This window comes from Panthera pardus, unplaced genomic scaffold (assembly GCF_024362965.1).
Source record: "Panthera pardus isolate Hobbes unplaced genomic scaffold, ASM2436296v1 HiC_scaffold_5, whole genome shotgun sequence".
Lineage (NCBI taxonomy): Eukaryota > Metazoa > Chordata > Mammalia > Carnivora > Felidae > Panthera > Panthera pardus.
In genome coordinates, this window is record NW_026526980.1 from 19692618 (window position 1) to 19707263 (window position 14646).

At 44.8% G+C, this 14646-nt stretch overlaps 1 protein-coding gene across 1 annotated transcript; it reads left to right on the plus strand.

The window, feature by feature from the left end:
• The first annotated feature begins 9841 nt into the window (after positions 1-9841).
• On the plus strand, positions 9842-12109 carry SEPHS2 (selenophosphate synthetase 2). Its single transcript, XM_019436361.2, has one exon. The coding sequence runs from the start codon at positions 10016-10018 to the stop codon at positions 11360-11362; it is 1347 nt and encodes a 448-aa protein (XP_019291906.1). The 5' UTR covers positions 9842-10015; the 3' UTR covers positions 11363-12109.
• The last annotated feature ends 2537 nt before the right edge of the window (positions 12110-14646 follow it).

The following is a 14646-nucleotide window of genomic DNA, read 5'->3' on the forward strand; positions in this document are numbered from 1 at the left end:
TGGCCCACTTGTTCTTGAACTTCCAAAATGACCAAAACCCACATTTGGCCTACAATGGGGATCTTGGTAACCTCAAGCTGTCTTCTTTGTTACATCAAGGAAAGCAAACTCCCTGCCATCGCTCTACCCCAGTGGGAAGCAGGAAAACATTTCCTGTCTTCTGACCCGGTCTCTTGAGTCCATCTAGAAAACAAGTCAAACAGAACCTGGAGGACTTGTCATTGTATGATGTGTTTGCTCCGTACAACAAGGTGGAGGGCTTGGGGGAAGCAGAAGCTCTCTTGATTATCTAAATGATTAGGAAGGCTTCCTCCCTTGTCTCACCACCTTTTTAACCCTTTCCGCCACTCCTCCAGCTGAATGTTCCCGAAGCTCGTTCAGGGGGTTATGGATGAGTCCCTATTAATTTAGAGGGTCCGGGCCAGATGTCATACTGTGGCAAGTCACGGGCACCCATGTGGGCTTACTGAATGCAAACAAATATATTTGTCTCAAGGATATCACAAAGCCCTTAGAAGAACCCAAATACGATCAGGTCTTGCAGGCGGCTGGAAGAGGGCATCACATGCTCCCCATCCTTCTCTCTGTAAGCCACCTTTCCCCACTTCTTCAACGAAGTTTGGAGAAGGCTGTCCTCCAGGGCCAACCGCAGCTCCACTTCACACATACTCTGAATTCCCACACTCTTAGGAAGGAGAATTTGAAACTGCCAACCTCTTTGTGTCATCCTTCATGACACCTTCGATTAGAAGTGTAGTAATAAAGTTTCAGATCTGAAAGAACTCTTGAATGTCACCTAATTCAACTTTGGCCTGCTGCACAAAAGTCCCTTATATAATACCTCCTATTAAATCTTCAATCAAATTCTCCTTACACACCTACAGAGACAGGATGCTCATGACTGTGTCCCAAGGAGATCCGCTACGTCTCCGGCAGCTCTGCTTGTAGGAAAATTTTTTTTTTAAGTTTATATATTTATTGAGAGAGAGAGCACACAGGGGAGGGGCAGAGAGAGAGAGAGAGGGAGAGAGGGAATCTCAAGCAGGCTCTGACAGCGCAGAGCAAGACATGGGGCTCCACGTGGGGCTCGATCCCACCAACTGTGAGATCACGCCCTGAGCTGAGATGAAGAGCTGGACACTTAACCGACTGAGCCACACAGGTGCCCCAGAAAATGCTTTCTTGTATTACGACACGCAAGTTTGCCTCTTTGTGACATCCATAACTTAGACCTGGTTCTGTCCCGCAGAAATGCCTGGGGACAAATCTGTTCTCTATCCCATCTGGAAGCCCCTTCAGAAATACAGACAAGGCTTACATGTCTCTCTTCCAGGCTGAGCACCCTCAGTTATACCTAATAGTCCCCATGAGGCAAAGTCTCAAGTCCTCCGACTGCCCCAGGACGAACACCTGTTTCAACTATCCTCCTAAAATTCTGGTGCCCCAAGAAATAAACGCAACAAGGATCTTCAAGGAAATCCTTTAATTAAAAAAAAAAGGGGGGGTGTGGGGGAATATCTAACAATAACAGGAAGTTGGTTATACCAATTACATAAATCCATTTTATGCAATAGTATTCAGTCTTTAACAAAATATGGTAGATTTACAAGTACTAGCATAGAAAGATTGTCATGATGATCTAAGTAGAAGAAAAGCAAATTACAAAATAGTGTGTGTTACACCTTACTTGCCTGCTAGGAAGGAGGTCTGCCTTTCTCATCCTGTCTCTCTCCCACATCTCTACCTCTTAAACCCTTCATTGTTTGGTGTAGACATTTAAAAAACTGGGGGGAGGAGGGGCGCCTGCCTGGCTCAGTCGGAAGAGCATGTGACTCTGAATCTCCAGGTTGGGAGTTCAAGGCCCGCGTTGGGTGTAGAGATTACTTAAGTAAATAAACTTTTGGGGGGAGGATATTTAATGAACTCTACATAGTTATTTCTAGATTCTAGAGATGTCCTGCGTTATTTCTAGAGTATAGAGGATGAGGTTTTAGAGATCTTTTATTATTATGTCATGTTTGGCTTTTTAATAAAAGGCACAGATAACTGTTTGAACCAGAAATCAACAATAATAAGGGATTTTAAAAATGCTTTAGTGAGCCCCAAATAGCAGGGTGCTGATCTCTTACCTCATTCACATTCTTTGCATTTATTCATTCAACAAATGCTCTCTCTAAGGGTTTCTCTGTGTCAGAGCTCATGCTGGGCCCTGAGCAGATGGAACCCAGTGAGGTGTGGTCCAAGCTGTAAGGAGCTCGCAGAAGTCAGAGAAAATCTAGATGGTAACTGTTAGAACAAGGAAGTTCTGGGGTCATGGGATCACAGGGGAGGAACTTCCTGAAGTCTTGAAGACAGTAGTGGTCCTATGCTGCATCCTTCCCCTCCAGTGTGTTCTTTCACTCCCCACAGAGTGATCTCTCAAAATCACAAATGCAGCCGTGTCATGTCCCTGCTTAAAACCAATCCTGTGACTTCCTTTTTCTCTGAGGACAAAAAGTCCAAGATTCGTTCACATGGCCCATCAGATCTTGTATCGAATCCATCAGGAAGTCTGTTGGCTCCACCTTCAAAAAATATCCAGACTGCGACCACCTGTCACCATCTCCAGTGTAACCAAGTCACCATCGTCTCTCCCCTGGGTTTTTGCCAGAGCCTTCGCACTGTCTCTCTGCATCCACTTTCCCGACCCTGTCTACCCTCACTTCAGCCAGAGTGACCACGTCACTCCTCTGGTCTAAACTGCCCCATGGCCCCCATCTTACCCAGAGCCAAATCCAAAGGCCGTGCCAAAGCCCAAAGCCCATGAGCCCCGCACATCTGGCCCTTCCTTGCCTCTCTGGCATCACTTCCTCCTGCTCCCTCCCTCACCCACTTGTCACCAGCCACAATGGCCGCCTTGCTGTGCCTCCAACACATGGAGCTTGCTCGTTTCGGGCCCTTTGCCATGAGTGTTTGCCGGAATGCTGTCCCCCCAAGTTATCCTGTGACTCCCTCCCTCGGCACCTCCTAAGCCACCTTCTCACTCTTTATCTCTGTCTCCTGACCCTCCATTCTGAGTTCTGCCATCACTCTGAGTCTCTCTTTCTGTGCTGTGTCTCTCTTTCTCATTCTTATGGCAAGCGATGACTCATTAGGGCTTCTCACATTTACCTCAGATACAAAGATGAAACTTCCCGCCACACGGGCTGCTGTTAGGTGGTTAAGAGTGTGAGGGGCTACGGACATAGGTCTCGTTTCTAGAGCCTCTTGCTGGAAGCCCCAGGGGGCAAACCCGGGAGAGGCTGTGTCTTGCCTGGGTCAGGCTCAGGTTCAGGGACCAGCAATGGGGATGCTGACCTGGATGTCGGGACCAGAGTGGGGGGGCTCAGACCAATGGGGAATGTTTTGGACCTGTGGGGTTTGAATGCAGATTCAAAGCTATAGCAAAGTCAGATTACATCAGTCCTGTGATGCCCTAAGTCCTGTGTCGTCTTCACCAACACTGTGACGCATCTGTCTGACCTCATTTCTCATGGGTCTTTCCACTCACTACGTACCAGTCATCGTGGCTGTCTTTTGCTCCTAGAACACCCCAGGTACATTCCTGCCGCAGAGCCTTTGCACTTGGGCCATTCCCTCCCTGAAACACTCTTTTCCAGATAACTGCACACTATTCTTCTCTTTATTCAGGCTTTTACTTCAAAGTCACCTTTTCAGCGAGGCCTTCCCTGGCGACAGTTACGTAAAACACGTATCAGACTTCCTATCCTCCCTCTCTCTAGACTTCATTCCTCCCTCCTCAACATCTATCCCTAATTGACAAATGATTGATCTTACCTATCGCCATCTCTTCCCATTAGTACGTCAGCTCCACGAGGACAGGGATTTTTGTCTGGCATTCATTGCCATAGCTTTAGTATCCAGCGCACAAAAGTTTTCGACAAATATTGATGAAGGAACCCAGCAGGAGTGCTGAGCGCCTATCACATGCTGGATTATTTCCATCCATTATGTTATTTCTTACTAGAAACACTCGGAATGATCCCTTTTTTGTTTTAAAAAATTAAAAATATATGCAAGTACACAGAGCACACAGCACACTGGTCCATGTGGCCTGGAGGAAGTGACAGGGCGCCGCCTGGAGTTCAGTGTGAGGTGATGGCCCTCCTTACACGTAGAGCAAATTGTCTAAAATTCACTCTGTGAAGCTATGACTAGTACTTCTCTCTGGGAAGAGGGATTTCAAGTTCTTTTAACTTTCTTCCTTTTCACTAAGCTGCATTTTGTGATTTTCCTCCAGGGACAACAGAATAATTTTGTAATGAGTTTACTGGCTCAGTCAGTAGAGCATGCAACTCTTGACCTGGGGGTTGTGAGCTCAAGCCCCACATTGGGTGTAGAGATTACTTAAAAATAAAATCTTTATTTATTTTTAATGTTTATTTATTTTTGAGAGAGAGAGAGAGAGAGAGAGAGAGAGAGAGAGAGAAGACAGAGCATGAGCAGGGGCAGAGAGAGAGAGACACAGAATCTGAAGTAGGCTTCAGGCTCCAAGCTGTCAGCACAAAGCCCGATGTGGGGCTCGAACTCACGAACCGCGAGTTCATGACCTGAGCCAAGGTCAGATGCTTAACTGACTGAGCCACCCAGGTGCCCCAAAATAAAATCTTAAAAAAAAAAAAAAAAAACACAACAAACGTATTAAGGGCACCTGGGTGGCTCAGTCGGTTAACCTTCCGACTTTGCTCAGGTCATGATCTTGCAGTTCGTGAGTTCGAGCCCCGTGTCAGGCTCTGTGCTGACAGCTGGGAGCCTGGAGCCTGCTTCCGATTCTGTGTGCCTTTTTCTCTCTGCTTCCCCCCTGCTCGTGCTCTGTCTCTCTCAAAAAGAAACCCTAAAAAAACTTTTTTTTAAAAGGGTGCTAAACTTACTGAAATATTCTCAGTATACTAGAAATATACTGAGTGTATATTTACCACAATTAAAAAGACTTCTTTAAAATGTGCTGAACCTGGGGCCCCTGGCTGGCTCTGTCGGTGGAACTGCCACTCTTGATCTTGGGGTTATGGGTGTGAGCCCCACGTTGGGTGTGGAGATTACTTAAAATCAAATCTTAGGGGCGCCTGGGTGGCTCAGTCGGTTGGGCGTCCGACTTCGGCTCAGGTCATGATCTCGTGGTTCGTGGGTTCGAGCCCCTCATCGGGCTCTGTGCTGACAGCTCAGAGCCTGGAGCCTGCTTCAGATTCTGTGTCTCCCTCTCTCTCTGACCCTCCCCCATTCATGCTCTGTCTCTCTCTGTCTCAAAAATAAATAAACATTAAAATAAAATAAAATCTTAAAAATTTTTTTAAATTAAAAAATAAAGTGTCCTAAACCTTTAAGTGTAGTGTTATAACTCTAAATTATCATAATGTGAAAAACTAGCACCAGCCTCAGTGCTTTTGTTGTATGTGAAAAGCAAATGAGGGGCTGGTATTCAGGCCCTCTTCTTCTTCTTCTTCTTCTTCTTCTTCTTCTTCTTCTTCTTCTTCTGTTTACTTATTTTTGAGAATGAGAGAGAGAGAGGGAGAGAGAGAATGAGCAGGGGAAGGGCAGAGAGAGAGACACACACACAAAGAATCCGAAGCAGGCTCCAGGCTCTGAGCTGTCAGCACAGAGCCCGATGTGAGGCCTGAAGTCACCAACGGAGAAACCATCATCTGAGCTGAAGTCGGACACTCAACCCACTGAGCCACCCAGGTGCCCCAGCTTTGGTCTTGATCTCAGAGTCACGAGTTCAAACCCCATGGTAGGTTTTGAAGCCTACTTAAAACACAAACATGGGGCGCCTGGGTGGCTCAGTCAGTTGGGCGGCCGACAACAGCTCAGGTCATGATCTCGAGGTCTGTGACAACAGCTCAGGTCATGATCTCGAGGTCTGTGACAACAGCTCAGGTCATGATCTCGAGGTCTGTGACAACAGCTCAGGTCATGATCTCGAGGTCTGTGACAACAGCTCAGGTCATGATCGCGAGGTCTGTGACAACAGCTCAGGTCATGATCGCGAGGTCTGTGACAACAGCTCATGTCATGATTTCACGGTCTGTGAGTTTGAGCCCCATGTCTGGCTTTGTCCTGACAGCTCAGAGCCTGGAGTCTGCTTCCAATTCTGTGTCTCCCTCTCTCTCTGTCCCTGCCTGCTCTCTCTCTCTCTCAAAAATAAACATTAAAAAATATAAAAAAAACATACAAATAAACAAAAACCACCTCTTCTCCTTTGCCTGCTTTTCCAACCCCACCTCTAGGTTTTTACTCTTGCAATCTTTGACCCATATGCTTTCACCCAAGTGGTAAATGTGATTCAATGGATCTTTCAGTGAGAAACAAGAAAAAGATAAAAAGGATGCTTTCAAATGCTCATGATACAATCATAAGGATCACCCTTGTGACTCATGTGGATCACCTGCACAAAGGCACATGAACTTGTTCTAAGCCTAGTGGGTTGGTCACTGACCAAGGCAAATTCATGACTTTTTTGACCTGAGCGAACATTTTGTCCAAACAGAAGCAACAGGGAACTATAGGGATGAAACCTTCCCTTCAGAGTCCTGCTTTTTCTGGAGGCATGTTGGGGGTTGTTAGTATTCTCAAGGGGGAGCCCCAGGATGAGGGATAGAACACCAGTCTTCAGGTCAAAACAGACCTAAGTTTGTATTCTCCCTAGGTTGATTCCAGCTGGTGATCCTGTGCACCACTCCTGACTTATCGGGGTCCTCAGTTTCCTCATCCCTAAAATGGATAATACTGCTGATTTCCTGGGGCTGCTATGAGGATTAAAAGAGGAGATGGGGGCACCTGGGTGGCTCAGTTGGTTAAGCATCCAACTCTTGTTTTCTGCTCAGGTCATGATCTCTTGGTTCATGAGTTCGAGCCCCTGAGTCGGGCTCTGCACTGTCACACTGGCAGCGCAGAGCCTGCTTGGGATTGTCTATCTCCCCCCACCCCTCTGTCCCTCCCCTGTTCTCTCTATCTCCCTCTCAAGATAAATAAATAAACTTTTTTTAAAAAATAAAAGAGATGAATGAGTACAAGATGCTCAGCACCGGTCATCACATGAGCCCAGCAAACTGTATTTCATAAGATGATATATTCATTCATCAAATGTCATTGCCATGTAAGGTGCTACAGAAGTCAGGGTGGACGAAACAGGGCAGCCCCTGCCTGTGGAGCTTACAGCCTAGTGGGGCGGATAGTCATGGCATAATCACATGATTATCAAATGAATAAAGAATTACAAATTGTTCTAAATGCCTAGAGGAAAAAGTCCAAAGAACAAAGAGAGCGTATAACCAGGGGCACCTGATCTAGTCACTTTTTAACCCAGATGAGGTGACTACAGATGTACTGGGATGTTTTCATTTTTCCCTTAGTGATAGGAAGATCCTTCACATGTACAATGTACTGAATACTTTGCAAAGAAATCTTCATAGTTGAGATTTTCATATGATCCTTACGCCAGATCCTAAGCAGAGATTATAACCTTCATTTTACAAAAGTGGAAACTAAGGCATAGACAGTTTATATCAGTTCTTCAAGGCTAGACAGCTCATTGACAAGTCCAAAGGTGAGACAAAATCCAGATGTCTGTTGCTTCCACATCTATTGCTTTTTGACTATTTTGTTTTTCTTTTTGTATTTTTAATTCTGAAATATAGCACGCTTTCTCTTTTTTTAATGTTGAAATATAACTTACAAAGAGTGTGGGAAAATAGATGTGTGCAGTTTCAAGAACATTATGTCCAGCCCAAGAAACAGAAGGAAACGGAGCCCAGGGGTCCCTTATGCACCCTACCCCAGGAGTAATCCCTATGTTAAATTTTGTTAATCATCCACTCTCTTACCTTTTAAAAAAGTGTTTACCATTTTGCATATCTTACCAATATATTATTGCATTGCCTGGTGTTGAATTTTATTATATGAATGGCATCTTAGTTTAGGTACACTTCTGCAACTTGCTTTTTACTCCCAACATTTTGTTTTTGAGATTATCCATATTGATGATCCCTATACCTATCATTCATTTTCACAGATAAATAATATTCCACGTGTGATTATACCACAATTTGTTTATGCATTCCCTGTTAACAGATGCATGGGTTGTTTCCAGTTTTTTGTCGAAGAATCTCCCATCCCCAACCACCTCATTCTCTCCCCAGAGGCAATCAATTTACCAGTTTCTGGCGATTATACTCCCAGAAATATGCTATTGCATAAATTTCCCCCTTTTACAACAAATAGTAGTATTGTATAAATACTGCTCTGAAGCTTGCTTGTTTCTCTTCACAAACATCATCCGCAGTATAGCCTGGTAGTCTTTGGAACAGATTGCTTGGATTCATATCCAGCTCCATTCTAAACTGGCTATGACCTTCAATAGGGCATTTAATCTCTCTGTGCGTTATATTCCTTTTCTGTAAAATGTGGAAAGAATCGTAACTCAAAGAGTTTTATAAGGACTAAGTTAATATACATAAAGCATTTAGGACTGTGCCTATTAGAACTGTAACTATTATCAATAGAATTACATCAATGTTCTCTCGTTCTGTTTTACAGTTGCTTGAATGGATAGTCTATTATATAAACGTACCACAATTTATTTTAATCATAATTGATAAACATTTAGATTGTTTCCAGTATGTTGATATTACAAACAGCACAGAAAACAAAACATCCCTACCATTTCCCACTCACAGCTCACGAGTACATCTGTAGAATAAAGTCCTAGAATTGGAACTGCTGGGCCAAAGGTATTATATGCATTTATAACCTTAATGGATATTGGCAAATTGCTCTTCAGGGTTACATCACAGATTCTCATATATACTAACTTAAAGACATACAGAAACCTGAGGACAAAAGAAGGTAAGCTACTTTGTTGTCCAGATAGATACATCACTGATTCCAGAGAGGGAAAGTGACTCACACAGGCAGTTAGTGGTGGAAACAGCACCAGAACCCAAGCAGGTGTCTGCCCTTAAGAGCCTTAAAAGATTTTTATTTTATTTTTATTGTTTATTTTATTTTTTTTTAATTTTTTTTTCAACGTTTTTTATTTATTTTTGGGACAGAGAGAGACAGAGCATGAACGGGGGAGGGGCAGAGAGAGAGGGAGACACAGAATCGGAAACAGGCTCCAGGCTCCGAGCCATCATCAGCCCAGAGCCTGATGCGGGGCTGGAACTCACGGACCGCGAGATCATGACCTGGCTGAAGTCGGACGCTTAACCGACTGCGCCACCCAGGCGCCCCTTGTTTATTTTTTTAATGTAATCTTTACTCCCAATGCGGGGCTTGAACTAATGACGGGGAGAGCAAAAGTCGCATGCTCTTCCGTCTGAGCCCGCCAGGCGCCCCTGAATCTTACAATTTTTTGGAGCTCATTTTAACATTTCATTATTTTGATGCTACAGTTTGCTTGCTTAATGGTAGTAACTTAATATCTAATTTTTCATTATTCGTTCCGAATTTTTCCCTGGGCTATTTTCCTAACCTGGATTGGTCACGTGCGCTGTCATGTGACCCTTGGACCTTTCTGACCTGTAATAGATCTACCAAGTGACCCCCAAATTCCTCACCTCCGAAAATGCAGCACTTGGTCAACTGCCTCTAGGGAGCAAAGTCGCACCAGCCTCTCCCAAGAGATCGTTTAAATTACAACTAGCGGAGCGAACCAAATAGCAAACGGGTAACCTAGTCCACACCAGTTTCGCAAACTGCTGGTTGATTTGTAATTCATCTCTTAGATGAAAGGAAGCCCGCCCTCGGTTGCGAAGTCCTCATTGGATGGCACGGCTGTCAATCACCGGGGCTATAAGTACGGGAGGCCGGCGGCTCCTCCCCCAGGAAGGCCAGGAGCGCGCGGTGTGGCGTGAGTCGGGCTGCGCGAGTCGTGCGGAGGAGACTCTCTGCGGTAATATCTGTTAATCCATATTAACTGGAGTAGAAAATAAAAGGGAGCGCTCCTCTCCTCTTTTCCCCTCCCTGCCGGGCAGGCACGATGGCGGAAGCGGCGGCGACGGGCGCCGGCGGAGAGGTGGCGGTGGCGGCGGCGGAAGGCTCGGGCTCCGCCGGCTTGTCTCTGGGCCGCGGCTTCTCGAGCTACCGGCCCTTCGAGCCCCAGGCGCTGGGCCTCAGCCCGAGCTGGCGGCTGACGGGCTTCTCCGGCATGAAGGGCTGAGGCTGCAAAGTCCCCCAGGAGACGCTGCTCAAACTCCTGGCGGGACTGACGCGGCCAGACGTTCGGCCCCCGTCGGGTCTGGGCCTGGTCGGAAGCCATGAAGAGGCGGCCCAGGAAGGCGGCCTCCCGGCCGGGGCGGAACCCAACCCAACCTTTCCAGCCCTGGGCATTGGGATGGACTCCTGCGTCATACCCCTGAGGCACGGGGGCCTGTCACTGGTGCAGACCACGGACTTCTTTTACCCCCTAGTGGAAGATCCCTACATGATGGGGCGCATAGCGTGTGCCAACGTGCTGAGTGACCTCTACGCCATGGGTATTACTGAATGTGACAACATGTTGATGTTACTCAGCGTCAGCCAGAGTATGACTGAGGAGGAACGAGAAAAGATAACACCGCTCATGATCAAAGGCTTTCGCGACGCTGCTGAGGAAGGAGGGACTGCAGTGACTGGTGGACAGACAGTAGTAAACCCTTGGATTATCGTCGGAGGGGTTGCCACTGTGGTATGTCAGCCAAATGAATTCATCATGCCGGACAGTGCAGTTGTTGGGGATGTGCTCGTGTTAACCAAACCCTTAGGAACCCAAGTTGCTGTCAATGCCCACCAATGGCTGGATAATCCTGAAAGATGGAATAAAATAAATATGGTGGTCTCCAGAGAAGAGGTAGAGCTAGCTTATCAGGAAGCCATGTTCAATATGGCTACCCTAAACAGAACTGCTGCTGGACTAATGCACACGTTTAATGCACACGCAGCCACAGATATCACAGGCTTTGGCATTCTAGGACACTCTCAGAACCTTGCAAAACAACAAAGAAATGAGGTGTCATTTGTCATTCATAATCTGCCAATCATTGCCAAGATGGCTGCCATCAGCAAGGCCAGTGGGCGCTTTGGGCTCCTTCAAGGAACCTCAGCAGAAACTTCTGGGGGATTACTGATTTGTCTGCCGAGAGAACAGGCAGCTCGCTTTTGTTCTGAAATCAAATCTTCCAAGTATGGAGAGGGTCACCAAGCATGGATCGTCGGTATTGTAGAAAAGGGAAACCGGACAGCTCGGATCATTGACAAGCCTCGAGTTATTGAGGTCCTACCTCGCGGGGCCACTGCTACTGCTCTCGTTCCTGACAATTCCAATGCTGCCTCTGAACCTGGCTCCTGAGACGGAATAGCAGAAGTTGTGTGGACCTTAGAGTCTTTGTACACAATCATGGACGATTCTCAAAACTTTATTTTAAGAAGAAATTTCCAAAGAAGGCTGCCTGCATAGTCGTTCCGGCTGCCCTTTCTCGGTGATTTGAATCGGCTCATCACAAGCTGCACATTCCAAGGCCCGAAGTAACATTTTGGACTTCAAGGTGGGGTTTGTTCATCTCTTACATGGAAGAGAAGCAGAAAAACCTCTGTTACTTCTTTCCAAGAACAAGATGAGGCTCTTCTGGTTTGAGGGATTTTTCTTAGCATTGGGTTGATTCATGTCTGCACAGGGGGTGAGATTATTGAAATTACATACATACCAAAAAAGGTAAATTGCAAAATGATTTAGATCAGAAGCAAATAAGTTTGGACCAATACTGTTGATAGAACTAAATTGTTAAGAGAGATCTTACATTGCAATGTCAAATTCTTTATTAGATTTGTTTTCAGAAACACTGGCTCTTTCCTGCTCTGGGCAAGAATTGAGCAGCTTGTCCAATGACTGGGAAAGGAGGACCTGCGACCATCTGATTTGGTCTCTGTTAATGACGTCTCTCCCTCTAAACCCCTTTAAGGACTGGGGGAGGCAGAGCAAGCCCCAGAGCCCAAGCCTTGATGGTCATTGAGATGTTAAATCTTGCACTGAAAATTTCTGGAGATTTAATCAATAAAGTAATTTCTAGTGAAATAAAAGGGACTTTGTTGAAAAATTCTTCTGACTATTTGGATTCTTGGGAGTTCTGAATCTTTTACAGTGTTATAAAATGAGCCAAATGATACATTTAGAATCTGGCAAGTTGAGAGTGAAAATGTTTTCCCTGATCCCGGACCAGAGCATTTAACACCTAGATTTAGTTTTGCGCCCTCCCCCTCAGTTGATAGCAAAGGACTCAAAAGGCAGAAAGCCCAAGGACTAGAGGGTGGGAAAGGAAATCGCAAAAGAAAGGTATCAACAATTCTTTAAACATTGGAAGTAGGCGGGAGAAGGGTAACAACTGACTTAGCAGGATAGGGGAAGCCAAAGTAAATGCTTTCAGAGTTGGGGAATACTAATAGGAAGCAAGGAGCTAGGCTCTGAGGGTACTAAGGGGTTAAGGGGAGGGATGAAGACATACTTTTTGAAAGTTTATATACAGCATAATTACAATGAGATCTTTGAAGTTCTCAAACCTTTCCCCCATGTCACATAGCCAGATGACTGCCTCTCACCTCTGTAGGTAAAGGGAGGTTTACTTTCTGAGGAATGAGTTTTAAAAATACTGCATAGTCAGAGACACCGCAGTAGAGAACAGAGGCCTTACCAAAAACAAGAATAAAGACAAAAATGAGACTGTCCCAGGCCCCTCCCCTAGCTACTAAAAACACCATCCAGAAGCTTATACCACTTTTTGCTCCTCTGGAGAAAAAGAATGTGCCCAGAAAAAAACCCTATAAGTATTTAGGGAGCCCCCGGTGAAAATCCCTATATCAGAAAGACTCTCATATGGAAAGTTTCACCCAAGCACGTTCTTTTCGATGCCTCATTCTTAAATGTAAGCAGTTAAGGATCACCAGACATTTGAGGCAAGCCTCTAACGTGAAAGACGTCAAAGCAAAAAGAAAAAAAATAAAGAGACAATACAGGGAGCAGAAGAAAAAAAAAAAAGGTAAAAGAATATAAAGTGTCCATAAAAAGATATAAGAACAAAGCACTTAGAATATAAAATATTGCTAAAATTAAAAAAATCAGTAGAAGACTCAATAAAGTTGGGGAAGTTTAGTGGCTCAGTCGGTTGAGCATCTGACTTCGGCTCAGGTCGTGATCTCGCCATTCATGGGTTCGAGCCCTGTATCTGGCTGTGTGTTGACAGCTTAGAGCCTCAAACCTGCTTTGGATTCTGTGTCTCCCTCTCTCTGCCACTCCCTCGCTCGCATTCTGTCTCTCTCAAAATAAACATTAAAAAACAATATTAACTTAAAATTGAGTAAGTTTATCAGAAAGTAGAATAACAACAAAAAGATGTACGATAGAAGAAAAAAAATGTGATGGAGATTAGAGGTAAGTCAGGAGGTTCAACATCTAGAAGGAATTCCAAAAAGAGGTAATAAAGCAAATGGAAGAAAAAATTATATAAAATAATACAAAAAAAGTTTTCTAAAATTTAAAAGGTTGTAACTAGCACACGTCTTTTGACTTTCCAGCATAGTGAGTGAAAAATGACGTACACTAATTGTATTAAACTTTAAAATGCCAGTGGTAAAGAGAACTGTTTTATATATATTAATTCATTTGAACTGCGAACAATCCCATTTTGCAAACAAGGAAGCTGAGGTGCAGAGACATTAAGAAATTTGTCCAAGGTTGCACAAGCCATCTGCTAGGCAGTGTGACTCCAGAGCCCATTCTTCTGGGGAGGGGAAGAACACATAGAAAGGTCTGGGGATGGGTGTCTGGGTGGCTCAGTCAGTTGAGCGTCTGACTCTTGATTTTGACTCAGGTCATGATCCCACGGTTCATGGGTTTGAGCCCCACATCAGACTGGCAGTGTGGAGCGTGCTTGGGATTCTCTCTCCCTCTCCCCTGCTTGCTCACTCTCTCTCTCTCTTTCTCTCTCAAAAATGAATACATACAACTTAAAAAAAAGTTCTGGGGATAAGAATGGTATCAGACTTCTCAACAGGGAATTGGAAGCTAAAAGACAATGAAGTAATGCCTTCAAAATTCTGAGGGTAAATGATTTTCACTGTATAATTCTATACCTAGCCACATTTTTCAAACAAGTAGAATAAAGATATTTTTAGACATGCAAGGTGTCAAAGTGGTTTCATCCCAGGGACTCTCTCAAGAAACCACTGGAAGATGTGCTCCAGGAAAACATGGGGGCAAACCAGGAAAGAGAAAAACCCAAGCCAGCACAGAGAAGGTGAAGGGAGGTCTCAAGGTAATGGCTCTACAGCAGGCCTAGAGACCAACCAGTCTGGAACAGACACAGCACACGGGAACAGGAGCCTGAAGGCTCCCAGAAAAAGGAACATGGACCTGATAAGAGTATTGATACATTTAATTTTGTGGAAAATTGGAAGGTTAATGGAAGATGTAAAATGGATCAATGCTAATTATATAGAAAATTAGCAAATGAAAATAAAAGGAGACAGTTATCAACGCCAATGAAGAATGGAACCTTGTGTGATAAATGAAATGTAATCGTATATAGTATGAAGGAAGTCTACCTTCATTTCACTACCTTGCTAAGAGCACTGGGCGGGGGG